The sequence below is a fragment of the Poecilia reticulata genome, chromosome 2, assembly GCF_904066995.2.
Source record: "Poecilia reticulata chromosome 2, P_reticulata-male-v2, whole genome shotgun sequence".
Taxonomy (NCBI): domain Eukaryota; kingdom Metazoa; phylum Chordata; class Actinopteri; order Cyprinodontiformes; family Poeciliidae; genus Poecilia; species Poecilia reticulata.
In genome coordinates this window covers 22,201,053-22,223,983 of record NC_088831.1, presented here as the reverse complement: position 1 = coordinate 22,223,983, position 22,931 = coordinate 22,201,053, and the positions used below count along the sequence as shown (strand labels likewise).

Below are 22,931 nucleotides of genomic sequence, written 5' to 3'. Positions count from 1 at the left end.
AAGCATTTCAAGAGCTGCCAGCTTTTATCGCTTCGCAAAAAAATTCATCAGCACAGAAGCTCCAAAGCACACAATATATATATATGCAGAATATGGACTGGAAGTGCCAAGATCAACGTGGGGAACACCCCCGAAGGTGGTGGAGAACGACCAAGCTAAGATCCTGTCCCGATCTATGTTTTCGCATCCACCTGAATAATGTGTATATATATATATATATATATATATATATATATATATATATATATATATATATATATATATATATATATATATATTTTTTTTTTTTACTTGGGGGTACTATGACTTTTGCCAAGAATCAAGAATTTAAAACTACTTTCACCCCTGATCACGTCACCAATGACCAGCTGAGCCAATCAGGTGGAGGTGTTGCACAGGCCTACAGTATTTGAATGTAGACTTTCATTTTTTAGTCTTAAAGTTTAATTATCATCAAAGTGACACATTTCAATTAAAATAAGTAATTAACAGATTATAAATGAAATGATACACTATATAAGTGGTTAATAATTCTTATATGATGTATAAAGTAAATATACGTTATGTAAGTATAGTTATATATATTTCTATTTACAGGCCCTGTCACTAGGATTTTTTTGTAATTACATTTTTTTGTAATGTAATTATACATTTTATAAACTATTAGAATATTTTGGGTTTTTGTTTTTACAAGTATTTACCTGCAAGACAAAAAAAATTATTAGTGACCAAATGATCGCAGAAGGGCTACAAAGTATACATCTTTCATTGACGACGTGATCGAAACGACGTTACTTTCTTTTTAATTTCACAGTAAATAGGATCACATTTTTCTAGCAACTTTTACTCAAAAGCAAATTTTGGTGACTCCAACCAGCTTTTCATTTATTTATCATTCTTGGTTAAATACAGAAAGTGTTTTCACAGTAACTGTGACCCAAATCCTTTCATTGTTGATGTAAATAATCAATTTCCCCCTAGTTTTTCTTTTTCTTCTTCATTTAAGTGCAAAAGGACACTTTGATCTTAATAAAGCAAACCTGAAAAAAAAAATTTACGTTTTGTAACTCAGATTATTTACACATACCTCCTACTTTATTCATTTGCTTAAAATATTGCATGGTTAACTTATTGTTGAGGAGGGAGAAAAAAAATCTTAATTTAATATTTTGTGGTTTTGCTTTTAAGAAATTAAAGATTTTTTTCTCTTATCTTAACAAAAAGCTTTCACATAACTGGTTTATTGAGTAAAACTGTTAATTTTGTTGATTAAATCGAACCTAATCGCTTTTCCATAAGTAAATAAAAATAATTTTGTGTATAAGGTATTAACTGAACCAGGTTAAGGATCAGGGAACGTGGCAAAGTCCAGGTGTTTGATGTCGACAGCCTAAAACGAGTGAACCCTAAAATCAAAAGGTAAAGTATTTGGTAAAAAAAATAGCGATAAAACCAAATATTATAAAACCAGATTAGTGCAAGGGGATTTTTTTCTTCACAATTCTTCACTGACTGATGTGTTTTATACTCAGTTTTAACTGGAAAAAAAGCTAAAATGATGCATCAGAGTTGCGTTTTTACACCACAGATCCTTTTAATGGGAGTTTGCAGACAATCACAAAACACAGCATCTAACATAATGGGTCACTTTTCTAGTTTAATTATCTCAGAGCTCATATACAAGTTTCCACAAAGCACCACATTTTTTGCTGCTCATCATTAAATGGTTGAAATAATTGTTCTAAGACATGTTGCCTTGCTGGGTTGTTTGGACCCTAACAAGTTGAAGAACAAATCTTTCCACACTCAGATCGTGAAATAGTTGTTCCCTCATTACTCAGCAGCCTTATCTGAGTGGAACTACACTCACTTTGTATCAATTAAACCAAGATCGTCAGATCATCTCCTGTGTGAATCATTTGCTACAAAAAACACGGCTCTCTGAAAAAAAACCCTAAATAAACTTTCAGCTTTTATACATTTTGTCACTTTCTAGCCACAAACCTCCATATATTTAATTGAGATTGTATGTAGTTGTCCACTACAAAGTACAGTGGACTCCTGTCAGGTTTTTCTGTGGAGCGTAACTCTAAAGCATTGGGAGGGGGAAATTGGCTGGAACAGCTAGCCGCAACGTTCCTTGGTGCTGATTGGCTACGGAAATAAGGAAGACCATTGATGTCACCTTCTGCCGTAGGGCTAAGACAGTTTCCACTGTGGATATCAATGAATGTTAAGATTTATTTGGAGTTTGAACCATTAAAATAGACAGTTAGTGTTTGGACAGGAGGTCTCAGGTATTATTGTCACTACAACGCCGCAAATACTGGGTGTAAAACTTAGTGAAGAACTGTGCAGTGGATTTCCTGTTGAAAAAAACAAAACAAATAGTGCATCTCCACACCATGATGCTGCCACCACTATGTTTCAGGCAGTCAGTGATATGGGAAGTTACCCAGGGCTAAATTTGAAAGGGATTTGGGTCCGGGGGGGCGTACATTCATCTTGACTGACTCTTTAACTGCGTGAGTGGGAAGCTGAGAATAGGAAGAGCTCACCTGCTTTCCTGCAAACTGATTGGCTGGGTGAGGGAGGCAAGAGGAGAGGAGAGGTCACTCGTACTACAACTACAACTGCCTGTAATAACATTCAGCATCACTTTGCATAATTTCCACTGAACCGTATATGAAATGCACATGAGGCTTGGTGTTTTAATACTGGTACATTTTTATTAATGTAAAACATTCCTTAAATGTGTCAACATTATGAAGTTATAGTGCATATTTTCAGGTCCAGGTTGATGTGTAGGCCTATTTTATCAATATAAGGAAATTTGAATCACCAAAACTGACCTCAGCCCGGCTGCGGCCCTCATCATTCTGGCTGCGGCCCTGTGTGAGCGTGTCAACGTGAATACAAATGCAGGATTAGAAACCAGTGTGTTGATAAAAAGCTTGCTCAGGACTTTATTTTGGTCATCCTTACTCAACATGAGGAAATGACCGCAGTGGTTTTCAGGCTGCAGTGACCTCAGTGGTGTTGTTCCAAGGAAAAACAAAAGACAGCACGTAACTCCCCCCCCAAAAAAAACAAAAACAAAAAACAAAAAACAGACACACATTGACGTACCATGACTTCTCATCCTGCATGTTTTAGATCCGTCATCGTTCCATCACACGCAAATGACGTGAATGGCGTCACGACATATGTCGTGCATGCACTTTTATTTATGAGATGAAGCACAATAAAAAGTGGTGGGCAGGGTTGGGACATATTAGGAACTTTTTCAGTGTAGACATGGAAGAGACTGCAGCAGTGTGATTAACACACACACACGCAAGAACCCGCCCCCCCCCCCCCCCTACACACACACACACACACACACACACACACACACACACACACACACACACGCTAAGAAGGAGTTTGAAATTATAAAGCCGGACTGGCAGGACAGCACTGCCAGAACACTTTGACCCTGGATCCAGGACCAGGTCTGCGTCCGAGCGCAACAACGGCGCTATTGTACAGCCAGAGAGGCTGCTGCTGCTGCTGCTACTGCTGCTGCTGCTGCTGCTGCTGCTGCTGCTGCTGCTGCTGCTGCTGCTGCTGCTGCTGCTGCTGGGCCCCCCCGCCTCCCTCTCCCACTAACGGACCTCCTGATCCACGGAAAGTGAGTTTCAAACGTCAACTTTCTGGATCTCAATGGTCGTCGGGACAGAACGCGAGCTTATTGGATCGGATCGGACTGGAAGGCGCAGTTTGTCTCAAGTGGCAATAAGACCAAAGTTTTCCTCCCCGGTGGTGGAAGATTAACTTTAAAGTCGTCGGCGTTTTTACGAGCAGCGTGATCTCGTTTTTTCTTCTTCTTCTTCTTTTAATTTATTTCCGAGCCCCGTCAGAGAGCGGAGCAGAGAGAGAGAGAGAGGAGGGACGGACTTGGAGGTGAAGTCGGAGCTGCCTGATGCTTCAGTAAACAGAGATCCACAGAAACAACAAAAGTCGCAGGGTGGGCAAAAAAAAAAGGCAACATGGGCAAGGTAAATACGAGCGAAGTATCTGTGTGCTTCAGTTTGAATGTTTTCTTTACTTTTGTTGTGTGCGCATTTTTATGTTGTTGTTGTTTTTTTTTAAACTAGTTTGTTGAAAAGTTCTGGGTCTGCTTCGGGACTTGGATTAGATCCTGTTTCGGGTTATTGATTTATTTTTTATTTGGCTTTCCGAGTCAGGATCCGATGGTGTTCGGTTTAATTCGGGCTGAAATGACGCAACCGCCTCCTCTGCACAGTTAAAAAGTTGTTTTGGTGAAAGCTGATCGCCACGCGTACCTCCAACTATCTTCCCCGGGACGGAAGCACATCGCAGCGGCACATCTCTTCACTTTGCGTTAGTAAAATGACGCTTATCAGCGCCAGATGAGCTGAGGATGTCCTCTCTGCTCGAACAGACTGCGAGTGAGAAGTCCTCAGTCTGTTCCGTCCGCATTTTTTTTAATGAGATAAGAGAATTACTCGCTACATCTGTGAGGCTTCAATATCACATGGCAGTTTGTTTGTTTTTTTAAAGATTGAATTAAGTTTGGTTTAAATTGTCTGTGAATTGTTAGAAGGGTAGGGGAGCGGGCAAACAAGTTTGGCTGGTCCCCAAACTTGTGTGGACAAGTTTCCTATTGCTTTACAGCGAGCATTTATAGGTTTAAAACGCGTATAAACCGATAAACCATTTCAAAACGGTTCTTAAGCACACTGGGTAACTAGAGCTGGGTGTGCATTATTGAAAGAGTTGCACAATCGAAGTATCTTGAGCAAGTTTTCACACCCAATAAAAATGGCCATGCATAAAAAGAAACAAAAACCTGTGAGAATGAGCTTGGATCAAACTGCTGTCTTTAGATCACCTGAACTGCATCATACCCTGACGAGCAAGCAACACTTGATGCATGTGACAGTGTTAACCGTATAGATATTTTTGAACAAATACTGACTCTATCATTCATCCACATTGTGCTAAAGCCGGATGATGCCTCTGTGAATACGGAGGTGATGCTGCTGCGTACCAGTACAGTAGTCGTGGTTAGAAACTCTTTAAGTTTTTTTTTTTTTGACATTTTGTTTTTATAAAACAAACAGAAAAAGGGTCTCACCCTTTCTCTTGAAAAGCCGAGTTTAAATATTGCCCAGCCGGTTCGATATGAAACTTCAGATGAAAACCTGCATCGATTTCGTTGTCAGTGTAGCAAATATTTCTACTTGATGCTTGTTCTTTCCAAGAAAGACTAAAATTGTATATTTGGTGTCATATCACAGCTGCAGACATTTTCTGGCAGTCCTGCGTCATTTACAGAATTAGATTGTGGTCAACATTTTGTCATGTTGGATAAATAAATATGGCACAGAACCGTGTGACTTAAATGTGGTTTAAACTTAAACGTTCCTGGTTTCCTGCTATCTCCTTGGATTATTTAGTGCTACTTTTAGCTTTTTTTTGGTAAGTTGGCTACTTTTTTGTTATAAAATAATCATCTACAGAACATTACGTTAATTTTTTTTCTTTTTTTTTACACCTGATGCATTCGGGTCAGCTCTTAAACGCATCACGATGTGTGCACAATACTGCCCCTTTAAAAATGTTTTGTATAAGACAAACGTAACCTGAGAAGATGCTATTTTCTAATGGTTTAATTTAAAGTCGAAACCAGCACTGTCATGTACAATTACCCGCTTCTTAAATCAAGCATTAAACAAATTTCTTTCTGTTTTGCTGAATTCAAATTTGGACCAAAATTCCTCCAAGAATTCACCTACAAACTTATCCAGGAGGTCACATAAGAACCCAGAACGACATTTAAAGTGCTTCACAGCTTACTGAGTTAGTGTTCATAATTTGGAAATAAGGAAAACTGCTGAACCAAAAAGCCGACAATTCAACACCTTGATATTATCTGTAATTTTTAATTCGGAGGAAGAATAGACAAGCTTTGCACTCACACATTTGAATTAGATTATTCCAGCCTAATATTTACTAATCAGTATTAATGTTTCTGTTTGCACTGTCCTCTTTAATATTATACCTCATAAACACAGGTTGTATATTCATCTACTTAATTACAAATTACTTTACAAACAGACTAAGCATACAAACTAAACTAGGAATTAAATGACATCGTCAACTATAAGACGTGGCAGCCGACCCGTGCGTCATTGATTCTTCTTGTACTGAATGGGTAGCCTGGGCTCATGGTGACCCAACATGGTTTCACCAAATCCAACACAAATCAACCAGAAAACTGTAGCGTTGCGGGTTTCATGAGCCACAACACACAGACGCATCCAGGACACAAGCTACAACCGTCGACTTCCTTGTGTCACTGAACCACAAACACCAGAAGAGTCTTACCTGGGCTAAGGTGAGCAACGGCTCAAAAGTCCTCAGCAGATGAAAATAAATGTTCCATTTTTGATTTGGGAATCAAGATCCCAGAGTCTGGAGGAAGAGTGGAGAGGCAGAGAATCGAAGTAGCTCAAGGTCCATCTGTATACCAAAGAGTTGGTATTCGAGGTTTGGTACAGAACAACTCTAGGGGGAAAAAAGTGGATTTGTATACCAAAGAGTTGGTATACGAATGGGTTCCGCTTTTTTTCCCCTAGAGTTGTTCCGTACAAAACCTCAAAAGGCATTTCAACATTGTGTATGCTTATTTTCCATGTGGGAAGGCTCCATTTTAAGGTGTTTTTTCAATGCATTTCCTCAGACTGTTGCCACTGTAACCAGTGGTAAAGAGAGTTAAACAGAGGGAATGTAAATGCAATTTGGTGTGATATTTTATGGCAGAAACTGGTGTTGCTAATCATATATTTTCCACTCTTGCGCAGCATCTGATCCCATCAGAGGTCTCACAGCTGTTAAACTTTCATAAAACCTCTATTTGTGCATAATAATTAACCTGGAATGTCACGACAAACGGAGCGACATCGACAACATTCCTCTCCTGTCACGGCAGGAGCAGGAAATGGAGACTTTATTGATCGGATCCGCGTTTGTTTGGAATTGGCGAAAGGCTGGAAGATAACGTCAGAGTGGATTTACTGTCACTTATTAGGTTTCTTTGTCATGCTGTAAAAGTGTGGTCTTATTTTGGATGCATTTTGTTGTTGCTCTTTTTAGAAGCTATGTGGAACCAACTACCCAACCAGCATCTGCTTCATAGTGGTGAACGAGTTCTGTGAACGTTTCTCCTACTATGGCATGAAAGGTAAGGGATGCTTTCCGTGGATTCTCCTGGTTGCTCTCTCCTTCTCTCACATGACCGCATGTTTGTCACAGTACAAACCAGCACAAGACCAGTTTTCTGCTCAACAGTGTTTACATTTCTCATGTAAAAGTCTCCATAAGATGTTTTGAGCTTAAAATCGCCGTTTAGAAAGCGGGTGGCGTTCACTCTAAGAAATCAGCGAGAGAAAAGAAGCTTTTTTTTTTTCCTGAGTTTTCTTTCTGAATTATATAAAATCCAAGCCCAAAGTTGGCCTCTGAGTTTATCACTGGCACATGTTCTTTTTTTCTCAGTCTGTTGTAAAATGTTTCAAAACATCTTTTTTTTTTCTCACTGTCAAATGGGACAATTATAGAACCACAAATGACTGTGAAACGTTTTCCTCTAGAGTTCCAGATTTCTCATGGTGATGAATGCTGGAGGTTTTCCTTCCAGGTCATTATTATTCTTTTTTTTTTTTTAGCGCATTAAACTGTGTGTATTTTACCTGCTTTCCACACTGCAGTTAGTCTGAGTTAAGTATGAAAAAATGAAGATAAATCATGTTTGACTTTCAGACCTCCGTAACGATTTTCATTCAGATTGTTTTCAGCTCAGATCAACAGTTTCCTGGCACTTCAGCACAACTGACTCACTTTATATAGAGGAAGTTTCTCAGAAGTTTCTCAATACCAAACAATCACGCAGATTGTCAGTTGATTATGCCAGTGGGTAAAACGTTTTGTTTCTAAACTAAGGAAACCCATCAAATTGAACTCAGTTATCGAGTCTTTAAGTTTGCAGAAACCTTGTAAAAGTAGAGAGGAAATCTTCTCTTTAACGGGGGCAGGACACGCACTGGGTGTGCAGAAATGGAAAATACTTTTTAAAAGCTCAATATTTCAGTTTCAAATATTTATTTATTGATTCTGACTTTGAGATGCTGAATTTTGGGTTTTTTATTATCAGTAAGTTACAATCATCAAAATAAATGTTTCCCTCTGTGTAAGGAATCTATCAGTTTCCCTTTCTGAAATAAGTTATAAAGAACATTGCACTTTTTCACAATTTTATTTTTAGTTATCTTTTTTAAAAAAAATCTTACTTCAAGTATACCAACTAACAAGTAACTTTTCAGCAAGTTTTAAGTCAGTAGTTCCTTAAAATTGCAGAAAACATACCTGTTCCATTGACAGATTATTTTCACTTATAACAAGATATTTTTCCAAATGTTATAAGTGAAATAATCTGCCAATGGAACAGACATCTTTTGGTCAATATTAGAGAATTATTGACTTATAACAAGCTACTATATGTTAAGTTACTTATAAGTTAGTTTTGTCTTGCACTAAAAACGATATAGACCAAAAATACTTGGTAAGATTTTGGGTTTTTGCAGTGTTGACAGGGGCTGCACAGTGGCACAGTTTGTCAAGCTGTTGCCTTGCAGCAAGAAGGTTCTGGGTTCAATTCCCAGCCCAAGTCTTTCAGCATGGAGTTTGCATGTTCTCCCTGTGCATGCGTGGGTTTTCTCCGGGTACTCCGGTTTCCTCCCACAGTCCAAAAACATGACTGTCAGGTTAATTGGTCTGTCTAAATTGTCCCTAGGTGTGAGTGTGTGTGTGCATGGTTGCTTGTCCTGTGTGTCTCTGTGTTGCCCTACAACAGGGTTTTGTTTGTCCAACACATTAGTTTTCCAGTTGAATTGTACAAGCTAAATGTCACCGTACATGTGGGGAAAAAGCTTTGAAACAATTCGTCTCGCCACCTGGCCTTTATATTTTAACGCGTTGGCGGGTACCAGCTAATGCCTGTGTGCTCTGATCGCAGCGGTGCTGACGCTGTACTTCCTCAGCTACCTGAAGTGGGACAAGGACCTTTCCACCGCCATCTACCATGCCTTCAGCGGCCTCTGCTACTTCACTCCCATCCTGGGAGCCGTCATCGCCGACTCCTGGCTCGGAAAATTCAAGTGAGTTCACCCGTAGCCTGGCCTCTGACCCCGAGGAAGGGTGTGACCCGCTCTGACCACACACAGCCAAACAAAGAGATTAGAGGAGCTCAGCGCCGCGTGCACACAATGACTGTTTACTCCCAACAGGACCATCATCTACCTGTCCATCGTTTACGTGATCGGCCATGTGGTCAAGTCTGTGGGAGCCATTCCCACTGTGGGAAACACCGACGCGCACATGTGAGTCACAGATCCTGGACCTTTTTTGCGCTTGCACAGACCTGATTTTATTAGCAGAATGTGTAAAAGAAACAGTCACTAACTAAAATGGAGAAAGAACCGCACATTAAAAAATAACAAGAAATGCTTTCCAGCGATGTTTTAGAGTTAAAGAGCCATTAAACTCTCTTAATTTTGTCCAGTATGCTGGTGACGATCGTTCTCAGTGTGTCTGATTTTCCTTTTTTTTGTGCTCCAGCGGTTTGTCCATGTTTGGCCTGATCCTCATCGCGTTGGGCACCGGAGGAATCAAACCGTGTGTAGCAGCATTTGGAGGAGATCAGTTCCAGGAAGAACACGTAAGCATCTAATCAGTGAGGGTTTATGGTGTGGCTCTTTGCCAAGGGCAGCATGCCCGTGGGGGCGGCCTGACACCTGACAAATATATAATAAACGGTTATTTAATTTGTACCAGCTTAATATTAATCCAGTTGAAGGTTTAGTTTTATTTTTTGGCATTGGGATTACTTGAGATATTGGGAATTTAGCACTTTTGAAGTAAGACCTTCTGCTGCTTGCAATCATTTCTTTAGATTAAAGAGATAATACAAATATCAGATATGATTCCTCCACTATCACACTACCGTGTGAGAATTAAACCATAAAAAGAATATGGTTGAGAAAATGAGATTAAATTAGTCCTTTATCATGATGAGTTGACGCATCCAAGGAATTCCAGTGTGTGTAAACATCTTTATCACACACTTATCACTTTGGGGTGATAATTGTAAAAAGTGTTTTTGGTTTAGAGAATCTCCTCAACATTTCTCACTCTTCCTTTTAAGCTGAACTTTATATGGAGGTGTTCCTTCAGGCAGAGCTTTCTTGCCCTGGATGCAGTTTGTTTGCATTTTCCTCCCTGGCTCTGCGCCCTGAATGCACCCCAATAAACACGGGCGTCCACTAGGATGATAGATGAGTGACAAAATGATGACATTTCATTGTGTTGGTTTATACACAAACCAAAGTTGGAAATGCAGCACAAGCAGAACAGCATCAGATTAAAACTCCCATGAGCCATTGCTTGAAAAGCTGTGTGTTTGGAATAGGTTTTGGCTTGTGTCCGTGTGTGTGTGTGTGCGGGGGTGTGTGTGTGTGCGTGTGTGTGTATACATAAAAGTTTGCCTCACTGAGTTATTTCTGCAAACTTCTGCTTTGGTAAATTGTGCCAATAGTTATGGTGTCACAATACAACATTTTCACTTGCGATACGATAACCATATTGCAGCTTTGCGTATCGGCCGATACCAATATTGACCCAATATGATGTTACCATGGATCATACAAACTTTTGCTACATATTTCAGTGATTTTCTCAAACAGAAAACAATAGTTTTAGGAGGGGAAAAGGTATCAGGTGGGTTTCTGGGGTAAACCTGTACCCTGGTAGGTAGTTTTTATCCTGTTAAAGGCAGTTTAATCAGGATAAATGTGCAAAAATGTAAGGAAATCTACAGCAAAATATTAGATTTTTTTTTATCACAATGCTCTTTTGATTTTAAAACCATCATTATTGTTTAGAAAATACTAAAAACAAGTGTAGCGCTTCTTAAAATATTCAAGATCCAAGTTCACAGTAACATTTGAACTTTTTAAACTCTTTTTTTCTTCTCTTTACCTCCAGATAAAGGAAAGACAGAAATTCTTCTCAATTTTCTACATGTCGATCAACGCCGGGAGCGTTTTGTCGACGCTGATAACGCCCATCCTGAGAGGTGAGCGTTCGCCGTCGTAACGTTCAGCGTGCGCCGCACATCCCTGGCGTCGGTAAACGTCGTCTGCCCCCCTCAGGTGATGTGAAGTGTTTCGGTGACGACTGCTACGCCCTGGCCTTTGGCGTTCCTGCAGCGTTGATGGTCGTGGCTCTGGGTAAGGATTTTTTATCGGCTCCGCTTCGCCCCAGGTATTTAAGAAGCAGCAGGGAATTCAAACATTTACAGAACAGCTTGAGAAAAATGTGATGGAATCTGGTGTCTGGTATTCAAAGACGATAAGAGACCAAATTAATATTTGCTTTTACACAATGTCGTTACAGATGGATAGAAATGTTGGATATTTTTTCTTGTTTGGTTTTACTGAGCTTTTTTTTTTTTTTTTTTTGTGCATGTGGAGCCGAAATCATAGTTGGTTTAATACATATTTGTCTTAATTGCTACAGGTTTTAGCAAGTATAAAAATACACAAACTGCAGTAGAAAAATCTAAACGTTTATAATCTACGGGGACCTCGATGCCGTTGCAGGATGCGGGCGTCACTAGAGGCTGCAATGTGCATGCTGAGGCTATTTACACAAGCCAGGCTTCACCCTGATCAAGGCCCGATCTCATCCGTTGTGACGGCCAGTTTTCTCTGCCCGCCGTTTCCCCGTCAGCCCTGATCCGTGCGGGATTCATGCCCGGTCGCCTGCTGACTGTGGGAGCAAACTGTGACACCAATGACGTTCAGATGGATGTCGAGTTTAGGCTGAAAGGAGTTTTAGCATTCAAGGTTTAAGTTGTGTTTGTTTTGAGCGAGGAAAAAAATAAAATCGTTCTTTCCAAGATTGTTTAACTGAAGATCCACTATGTGTTGCTTAAAGAAAGACGGTCAGAATGGGAACCGTATTTTATGAACATGCGGTTTATTTTAGTAAACTTCAAATATTTTCAAAGAGAAAAACTTGAGTTTAAGACATTTTTAAATGCGTTTTAAATAAAATCCTAAGATTGGTTTACTGAAGAGCAACTTTGTGCGACAAAAAAAAATCTCCAAGATGGTACTTAAAAAAAAAAAAGTAATAAACGCTAAGAACCCCTGGAAAAAGTTAAAACGGTTAAAAAAAAGTTAGATAACGCAATGTAGGAAAAAAACTTTAGGACCTAAGAGATGAAATTTTAAAGATCAAACAAACTTAGGATGACTAAAGGTAGAGAGAACCAAAGAAAATAGTCAAGATGAGCAGTATGCTTTGTGAAATGTTTTACTGGAGGACAGACTTTTGGAAAAACTTCTGTTTCCTCTCGTGTTTGGAAAATCAATGGTTTGAGCTGATGCTAGTTCTCCATCTGGTCCTCCACAGCTGTGTTCATATTTGGCAGCGGTATGTACAAGAAGACGCCGCCTCAGGGAAACGTCCTGGGGGAAGTCTGCAAATGTATCGGCGTGAGTCACTTCATCTCCCACTCATGTCTTAGGGTTAGACATGAGTGTGCGTGGGATTAACTTAGTGCACATTGAAGTAGGCTTGTTCTTTTTTTTTATTCTTATTTCTTCCTCCGGTCAGTTTGCCATCAAAAACCGCTGGAACAGCTCAAAAGATGACCTCAAGAGGAAGCACTGGCTGGACTGGGCCGAAGACAAGTACCCGGTAACGACCCGCAAAACGCCACCGCCGCTTCTTCACGATGTAAACTCGCTTTAACCTTCACGAATCCATCCGCGTTTCTGCTCCTCTGTTCAACAGAAGCGACTGATTCAGGAGATCAAGATGGTTCTGCGGGTTCTGGTGCTCTACATCCCTCTGCCGATGTTCTGGGCTCTGTTTGACCAGCAGGTACAGGCTCACATTCATCCCGCCGAGCAACGAAATTAAAGTCCTGACCATTTAGCGGCTTGTCTGATTGTAAATCATGTAATAGGACAAACATGCATTGTCATAAGAAATACTGAAGTTCAAGAGTTTTCTGCTTTCACTTTTTGAATTATTATTTTTTAAAACAATTGAATTGTTTTCTCTTCAACCTCTGGAACAGAACACAGCGAGTAGGAATATTGTAATCCCCAGTTAAGGAAACAACCAGTACAAAACATCATGAGCATTGAATAGTAGCTGTAAAGAGTAAAGCTTACTGCGTAGAAGCTTAATAATTAATTTCTTGACTGTAAGTGCTGCTTGGACAGAGTATAACTAAAATGTCCAACTAGACATACGGCTGACTGTCTAAATCCAATGAAGATTTTTCCAAAACATGGGTGTCCAAAGTGTGGCACAGGGGCCATTTGAGGCCCTTGAAATGATTGCGTGTGGCTCCCCCCAATGCAATGTAAGAATGGTGCAAATGTGACCGTCCAGAACAGGCAGTTTATAAGATGGAGAAAGCATAAAAAAAAAAAACAACATATTTTGTTGCTGAAATTAGCCTGTGAAAATTGACCTTAAATTTTCAGGAATTATATATCTGTCTGCTAATTAATGTTGGACTCTTTTATTTTATATTTTGGATCTACTGCAGTGAACCCCCTGGTATCTGTGGGGATAAGGAACCACTGTCAAAAATGCTTCAAACTGCCTATTTTAATAGTTACATACCAAATATACCTCAAAATGCATTAGAACAAACAGTGGTAACCATCCTGGCTCTCCTGCAGAAGCTAACATCTCTACAGTCTTCCTTATTTCTGCTTTTTAGGGGAACAGCCAATCGGAGCCAAAAAAACTAAACAAAAACTGAATGGCACGTCTTGATTGGCTCCTTTGCAAACATTAGCCAATCATTTGTCAGCTAGGTTTGAACTTCACCTTGTGAAGATGCATTTTCTTTAAAATATGTCAGATATGCTCTACAGACAAATGATTCATGAATACTGAACGGTGAATATGCTGGGATCCACTGTAATTTAGTTCTTCCATTATAGTCAAAGTTTCCTTAATATCTGAACGTTAAAGTAAAAAAAAAACCATCCAAACATTTGTACATCTTGGCTGATCGTCAGCAATTCTACTCTGTGAGAGAAGCTCTATTTTTACTGACTCTGAGCATGAAACAAAGTATCAATTTGTATATTAGTATCCGATCAAAAGCTTGTTTTATTTAATTCGCTACATGGACCAATGAAAACTTCACGACATCTACAATTCCCGACTTTCATTTTTGATGAGCTCCTCCTTCACTTGGTGTAAAAACGGTTAGAAAAAGATAAAAAGATAAGAAATAAAAAGCTACAGTTTTCTTCAATAGCATGTGAAGTGTTTACTCAGTTCTATTTTTATTATTTTTGTTATTTTTGTGATCTCAGTGTCATTCTGCTGATGTAACTCCGAGCTGGTTTCTTTATTGCAGGGTTCCCGCTGGACTCTCCAAGCCACACGGATGAACTTGGCTTTTGTAAGTCTGTCTCTTAAATCATTTGAACGTGCCAAAAAAACAACAACAACAACAACAAAAAAAAAACATTAAATGCTGACATTTGCGCTTTGATATCTGTGGGTGGATTTTGATGTGGATCCGATTGCACAAACTGTCCCATAAAGCAGATCTTCCTCCACGTTCTGACGTTTTATTCCAGTAACTTTTTATTGTTTATGGCTTAGATAACCCATGCAGTGCCCAGTTTTGGATTCACTGAGTTAAACTTTAATTTTCTGTGTCACAACAGGGAGAATCCTTCACAATTAAGCCGGACCAGATGCAGGTATGTGCAGCTCATTCTGCCGTCGGTTTGTGTCGTTTCCTAAATGCTGTGAATAAAGAACAAATTACTGCAGGATGTCCAGACAGAGTGTGATGCATTCTCATGAAACCTTCATAAAGTCACGTGATTTTAGTGTTCATGAGTGGAAATTATGGGCTTCAAAGTTTATTTTTCATTTGGGGGAAAAAAATAATACACTTTCCCATTTTACTTGTGTTCAGCAATATTTTATCTTCATTTCATTCCTTGTTGAAAATCATCCTACCTTAGACTACATTTCTTTTATACTTCTTCACTGTTTATGATCCTTTTCCTGTATTGAACAATAAGGTAAGGTAATTTTATTTATATAGTACATTTTCAGCAACAAGGCAATTCAAAGTGCTTTACACGAGTTAAAAGGAAATACAAATAAATTAACAAACCAAAGGAAAGAAAAAAAAGAGGTGAGAAAACTAATCTAATGTTGTTCTAAATGTAAACAAGGTGCCCCTGCTCAGGGTTGCTAAGTATCTAAAACCATTTCTAAATAGTGAGAACTCTACAGTTTCTGATAAAATAAGCTAAAGAGTGACTGATCTAAGCTATAACTGCTTGAAACCCAGGAGGAAAAATGTACAAGAAAAGACTTGCAGAGGATAACTGATTTATGTAGATTATAGGGAGTTATTATATTTTGAGAAGCAGATGTAGATATAGAGGAAGTTTGTTTGGGTGGTTTTGTCCTCTCCTTTTAAGACAAAATGTATAAAATGTCCAGTTTTCTGGTACAAATTACTTTAAAAATTATTTGCTAACAAATTGTTAGATTACACTATTTATCTCAACACTCCTTTTTAAAGTTTTTTTATTTTTAATTTTAATTTTTTACAATAAACTTATTTTTGTTTGCCAAAGATAAAATAAAATACAATCAACTATTTGCGCTTTAAGATACAAAATGCATGTTTAAAATGTCACCTTCGCTGGGACAAAAATAAGCAGAAGCTACACAAAACTCCTTATTTTTATATTCATAAATAACAGAATAAAAAAATCAAATCATTCACAATGTCAAATATAATGAGAGAGAGCTGGAAATAATTACAAAAATATGCCTCAGGCCTGCTGGAGTGAAACTTCAGAGGAAAAAAAAAACCCTTATCACCATGACGATTACAGCAGACTTGTATTTATTAACTGTGTGTTTTATTAGATTTTTTTTTCACTAATTCTGACTTACTGATCTTAAAAGAAAAAAGCGTCTTGTTCCATTTTGTGTTCAGTTGATTGCTGCTTTTTTTAAGCTGATTTTGTTTGGGAGCCACTGAAGCAAAAACTGCAACAAGAAACGGCCAAAACCAAAACCGGCAGAGGGTGTACATGATGAGGCGCGTGTTTTTGCATCTGCAGGGCCAAAGTCATCAGAAATAAGCTATTAGTGGGGTCGGTTTTCATTTCTAGGAACACTCCCTGCATTTTGTGCATTCTCATATTGACCTAAAAACAACCAAAATGTATGGGAAAGTAAAGTTTCACAAAGGTACAATAGGTTGGTTTGTATGGTTTTTGTATAACGTTCGTCAAGTTTATGCTTTTAGTTTAGTTTTCTTTATTTCTTACTGACACTGCTGTGCTTTAGTACGGTGAGTGACAACAGCGCCCTCTCTGTTTGTCCCTCATTCATGCAGCTGAGGTTATTTGAGTTAACATTCATAAGACACAAACATATTTTCTTTTGTTGCCACCTGTGAGTTTGGTGTTTCAAGGTTGACGTGTCTGTAAATGTACAGCAGAAATCTGTCATATTAAACCCCAAAGACTGTAAATGTTGTTTTGACGTGGTAGAACAAGACGCTATAAAAGTTTATTTATCTCGTTTTGCTTCTCTTTTCCCCCCCAACACCCTCACATTTTCATTTTTACATTTCAAACAGTGTCAGTATTTGCATTTTCAAATTAATAGTCAAATGTTTTTTTTTCTTCTAAGTTTTCAGTTCTGCATCCGCTGCATGAAGCCCGTCGGTGTTAAAAGCCGCCGTCACTGTTATGTCAACACTTTTATGAGCGCTTATCGCTGCCATCTTCTCTTTAAGCTCATTATATTTGAACAATGAAGCATTTATGAGTTCTATTGAAGTTTTATTGGGCCATTTAAAGGCTGCTTTTCCTCATGTCCGCTGCCCAGATGCTGAACGCGCTGCTGATTCTCGTCTTCGTACCCATCTTTGACCTCATCATTTATCCACTCGTTGGCCTCTGCAGAATCAAAATCACGTGAGTAAACCGCTGTGTTGTCCTCTCCACATTTGAGCTGTCCACTCAAATATAGAGTGCGAATAAAATCAAAGAAAGAAATGACGCATAGTACTCAAACGATATTACTTTGACACCAAAGTAAAGGACTAATTTAAAGAAAATGCAAATCTGCATCCATCAATTGTGACGACTTCAGGCAGGATTTGTTTTTATTTCTTCAGGCATTGAAGAAAACAATGATTAATAGTATATATTGCATAAAACTCTAAAACTACTTAAAATTATTGCTGTTAAACTAATGTAGCAATACATTTGACCAATTTATTATTATTCACCATTATAAAAACTCAGAAGCTACATCTACTATATGTCATGTTTCCTTCATTAAGATGTTCACAAACCCATCATCATCATCCCATGATTCATTTTTAGATATAAAATGTTTTTGTTTTATTCTTTTTCTGTGATGGTTTCACAGTGAAATAAATGTCAAGGCAAACTTTGAAAAGTACAAGCTACATTTTCACTGAAAAAGTGGAGAAATAGTCAAACAGATGAATTAAAATCGTAAACCACTTTTAGGAAAGAGACATAAGAAAAGCTACCAAATACAGGAGCAGCTGATTAACCTGGACAAGTAAAAACGCTATACAATTGTTTACAATATGATCTTATTGGAATCAAAAACAAAATAATGGCAAACGAAGTCACCTGTGGTACACATCTATCCTTTCAACGTTTTGATGTGTGTAAAAATTGTGACAGGGTAACATCAAGACTGTTAAGAAATAAACAAATAAACGATGAGGAGCGATTTAACATCAGCTCATGCCGGCTTCAGCTGCTGATTAAACGACCAGTCCTCACAATAAAGACCTGAGGTGGAAGATCAGGAAACACCTGAATGAAATGTCTCATAGGCACAATCTTTAAGACGGTTGAAAACTATCGTCGAAATCAAAAGTTTGAGAAAGGAAAAAAGGGGAAAGGTTTGATTCTTTTTGCAGAAATCTGAATAAAAAAGTCACTGACTCGTCTTGGGAAAGGAAATATTGACCAATATTAGAAAAATGTTTCTGCATAAAAACGTTGCAACACTGGTCTTCAACATAACGATTAACGATCATCAAAGAGATGCCAACTAAACTGACTAAAAGTCATTCATTCTTGTTCTTTGATGCCTCCGATTCCTACACTGTTCATTTGTCGTTTTTCTTTTTTTTGGCAAAATTGTTCAATGACCTCTGCTCACTTCTGTCCACTTTTTGGTGACCCTGTCACTCTGCCTTCAGGCCTCTGAGGAAAATGGCCACAGGGATGATCTTTGCAGCTCTTGCCTTTGGAGCAGCCACCCTGGTGGAGATCAATGTTGTGGTACGTCTGAGCGTGAATCACGCTGCTACCGCAGGATTTTACCCTTAAATTATTATGTTCATAGGAGGTAACACTGATACCTCCTATCAGTAAATGAGTTTTACCTTTTAACGACGACGATGAATCGATAGGTTGTTGATGAAGCGGCGTTCTGTCTGTTAACCAGTGTGATTGTGTCTGTAGAAAACGGTGGTGGAACCAGCACCTGCTGACCAGAGTCTGCTGCAGGTCTTCAACCTGGCAGACGGAGACATCAGCGTGAAGGTCGCCGGCGGCAACGTGTTTCAAGACCCCATCACAAAACTTCAGGTAACTGGAAAAACGCCTGAAAAGCCATTTAATTGTTTTAGGTTTTTTTTGTAAAACCAAAAATATTTATTCTTTCATAGTTTTTGGTTTTAGTTGTATTTGTTCCAACTTAATTTTTCTTGGTTTTATTTATTCTTTTATACTAGTAAACTAGCCTCAATGCTAGACAGAGATGCCATGAAAACGATTAAATGAAATATTCCAACAATTTTATACCAAGATTTAATTTGCTGTTCTACTTTGGGTCATTAATGGTATTGTTTTTTAATTTTATTTTAAAAATTGTGATTTTCTGTCCATATTTTGACCACTAACGTTCTGCTCTCTCTCTCTCTCTCTGTCTATCTCTCTGTCTATCTCTCTCTCTCTCTCTCTTTCTCTCTCTCTCTCTTTCTCTCTCTCTCTCTCAGGACCCCTCGGCATACGAGCTTCTCCCGCTGGGGGCCTCCAACAAGGAACTGAGTTTTGACGTCATGTTTAAGGAAACGCAGTATTCTTGCAGTCATGAATTTGAAGAACGAAAAGCTTACAGTCTCATCGTACACGAGAAAGCTCCTGGTATTGAGTGCAAACTTGTAGGTACACTTATGACTTTTTTTGATAATGGCTTTAATTGTTAAGGTTACAATAAGCCAAACATTTCTCATGCAAGGTAAAGTTAATAATAAGCTTGTAAACTGGTGTGTATATTAACAGTAGTCAGGGGACTTTATGTCGTTGGCCTTTTTTGTAGTTCATGTCCAAATGTCTGAAAACTGAAAGAACACCACAGATAAGCTAAGAATGCAAAGCTAAAGTATGTTACTGATAGAAAACTGAATCAGAGTCCATGTTTACTTTTCAGGTGGAGGATTACATCATCAAAAATGAAGACGGGAACCCGAATGTGCGGTAAATGATGTTTGTTCCTGTGGATTGTATTGGTTTTCATGTAATCTGATCTAAATAAATCTGTGACGGCTGCCGATGAATTCTCCACAGCTTCTTCAACACGTTGCCAGAAGCCATGAACGTAACCGTGGGGGAAACGGAGTTTTACGTTCCCCAGAACTACAGCATGTCTGCAAACAGCAGGGTGAATCGGGGACCGTGAGTATTGACGCCTAAGATGGACGTCGGAATCAAAGTTATTGATTTCCTGAATCAATCAAGCTCAATGCTTTGGTCCGATCCAACTTTCCCCCCCTTCTTGTTTAAATTAAAGCTACGCGGCAGTCCCCTGCAGCCACCAGTCAAAGCAGTGTGAGAATCTCCACCTGGGCCTGCTGGACTTTGGAGCTTCTTACTCTATCATCCTGGTGGAGGTAAAGACACTCCTTCAACTAAAACTGATTTTATTTCCGTCGTTCTTGTAAAGCCTTGACCTGCTGTGTCTGAGAGATTTTAGTCGATTCTGATTTCTCTTTAAAAGCAGCGACATAATCCGAAATAAGAACAGCGCTCAGGACATTTCTTTCTACCCTTCCTGCCGTTAATGGTCAGTAATTATTTTTGTGCTAGTAGAGGTGATGTAACAGCGCAGAGATCAGCTGTTGTGAAACAAACATAAAAACAAAATGAATGGAGGGCTGACATTTAGCATCTTACATTAGCGACTAGCACGGTTAGCATAGCCACTAAAAACTTCCATGTGTGTTCGCTAAAGAATGTTGACTAAGCAGAAGTTTGAAGCTCATTAGGATAAAACTTAGCACCTTATTGACATGCATGCCGCCTTCATGTTATCTGCTGAAAGTCTTGCTCTTTCTCACAGCCCAAATGAACTGCACAAATGTCTCAACATGCACTAAACAATACGGTTTCTTTTTTAAATGGTATGCTTTACGTCCTCTGGATTCAGACCTGACTGGAACTAAAAATGGCTATAAAAACAGCCAGGTAACAACTTCCACACTAAAGAGTGTTGGTATCACTTCAGATCACAGAAAAAGGTTACGTTTCCATCCTTCTCACCGCCAATCAGGGTTAAAAGAAAGTTTCCAGTTCCTGTTGCTCGGCGAATTCTGAGTGATTTCAGTTTGGCATAATTGTAGTATTTTGCACATGACAGATCTCTCTCTCTCTCTCTCTCTCTCTCTCTCTCTCTCTCTCTCTCTCTCTCTCTGTGTTTATCTCATCAGGATGCTGGTAAAATTGTGGCTAAAAAGATGGAGGACGTGAAAGCCAACAACGTGCACATTGCCTGGCAGATCCCGCAGTACGCCCTGATTACCGCAGGAGAGGTCATGTTCTCCATCACAGGCTTGGAGTTCTCCTACTCACAGGTCTGCCATGAAACTGCTAAACTAGTCCATTTGTGTTGAGGTACAGAATAAATAATAGAAAAAATAGAGAAAATGGCAGAAAGCTGCAGTTTTTCATTACGAGCTTGCAGCTAAATCTGCAAATAGAAAATAACTAATCCAGTTACTAAATGCCAAAACTACTTCGAAGGTGATTGAATAGTAAAGAAATCCAAATAATCTGGAACTCCAGCTCTTAAAGGTACAGCAAGAGATGGGTTTTTATTATTATTTTTGTGGTGGCCAGTTGTTTTCAGCTCTAGATCATTGGTATATCTTTTGCTTACCCGCTTTGTCCTCCAGGCTCCGAACAACATGAAGTCGGTGCTGCAGGCCGGCTGGCTGCTCACGGTCGCGTTCGGAAACGTGATCGTTCTGATTGTGGCCGAGGGGGCGGGACTGGAGCAGGTATCGCTTTGAGTAGACACCGAAAAAAAAAGACCTTTGACATGATCGAATTCTTTCTAGCGATATAAACCTCTTTCCCTGAAGGGTTCAGTTTATTTACCACTTTTTGTGTGATATTTCCTCAGTGGAAAGAGTTCCTGCTGTTCGGCGGCCTCCTGCTGGGCGTCTGCATCATCTTCTCCTTCATGGCCCACTTCTACACGTACGTCGACCCCGAACAGCTGAGCAAAATGTACGCCGGAGACTCGGGGAAGAAGAAGGAGGAGGAGGAGGAGGAGGAGGACGATGATGACAAGAAGAAGAAGAAACATGACGACATACCTCTGAACGAAAAAGAAACGAGCACCAAAATGTGATTTTTGCGACACAGGAAACGGTTGTTTAATTTTTTTTTTTTCAGGAATTCCTTGGTTATTAGAAACTAAAGGTCCAATATTGATGACATTGTTAAAACAATAATAACAATATATATAATCTGTGAAATATTTCAACAGCCTACTCAATCTTGAGCTTGTAATCACACAGGAAGCACTGGAACCGGCTCGTGTATGTGTAACAATGTTTACCAGACGCAGTGATTTTTTATTTTTTCCCTCTGATTGACAGTGTTTAACTTTATAATCTGTATATGTTTGCTGCTTACTTTGTCGCACAGTGAAATTCGTGAAATAACGTGGTTTACAATCGGTTTCTGAAACAATACTCGACAGCAAAAGAAGCTTTACATTGACACTTCTTTTTTTTTTTCTTAAGATAAATTACAGTTTTATCAGGCTGGACTGTAATCTGTGATCACATTTACTGTAAGTATTATTACATGGCAGACTAGGAAAACATCTGCTGTCCATCCAGCTTCTTCTCCGCCGCGGTCCTTTATGTTCATGCTTGTCTTGATTTACAGGGAGCCTGTAATTCTGGCGTTAATGTGACCACTGTAGCAACGTCGTCGTTCTTCTTCTGTGGTGTCGTAATCAAAACCAAAGCTACGGACTTAATCCGTCAGGTTTCGTGACCATTTTTTTGTTTTTCCATTCAGGGAAGGTGGAAATCAAGCTGCTCCCAATGAACCTCTGTAAATAAATCTCTGATGGTGAACGGATCTTGTTTTTAAGCATGTCATTTTCTCTTAAAAAAAAAACATTAAAAAGGAAATCTATGGTAAAGCCATTGGTACTTCTGAATAAATATCAAGGAAAAGTTTAAGTAATTAAAAAATTACATGATATTGAATCATTAAGCACAATTTTATACACACAACTAAGGGATATTTAGCTTCTGAGGAAAATTTCAAGATGAACCTAAAATGCACCTGGACAGGTGAGCTTAATAAGATCTTCTCTAAACCTTTGAATGCACATATACAGCTGTTCAACGATGCACTTTTTGCACAACTTCCTGTTCTCCAACAGGAAGTTGGTTAATTCACCAGCTGTGAATTAACCAGGTC

The 22,931-nt window shown here is 39.0% G+C and overlaps 1 protein-coding gene across 1 annotated transcript; it reads left to right on the top strand.

Annotated features, from left to right (window-relative positions):
- Window positions 1–3,444: 3,444 nt before the first annotated feature.
- On the top strand, window positions 3,445–22,583 carry slc15a2 (solute carrier family 15 member 2). The gene is made up of 22 exons (XM_008432458.3): window positions 3,445–4,040; window positions 7,165–7,252; window positions 9,080–9,221; window positions 9,351–9,443; window positions 9,682–9,781; window positions 11,107–11,197; window positions 11,274–11,351; window positions 12,541–12,623; window positions 12,745–12,828; window positions 12,925–13,014; window positions 14,522–14,566; window positions 14,838–14,873; window positions 17,041–17,129; window positions 18,404–18,485; window positions 18,669–18,794; window positions 19,205–19,369; window positions 19,639–19,685; window positions 19,776–19,883; window positions 19,999–20,098; window positions 20,915–21,058; window positions 21,380–21,484; window positions 21,610–22,583. Exons 1-22 carry the CDS (start codon window positions 4,032–4,034, stop codon window positions 21,838–21,840), a joined length of 2,136 nt encoding a protein of 711 aa, XP_008430680.2. The 5' UTR covers window positions 3,445–4,031; the 3' UTR covers window positions 21,841–22,583.
- The last annotated feature ends 348 nt before the right edge of the window (window positions 22,584–22,931 follow it).

Excerpts from the sequence above, each read along its gene's own strand:
- slc15a2 (XM_008432458.3), top strand. Across the intron at positions 19,686-19,775 it reads GACGGGAACCCGAATGTGCG|CTTCTTCAACACGTTGCCAG; the intron begins GTAAATGATGTT and ends AATTCTCCACAG. Across the intron at positions 20,099-20,914 it reads ACTCTATCATCCTGGTGGAG|GATGCTGGTAAAATTGTGGC; the intron begins GTAAAGACACTC and ends TTATCTCATCAG.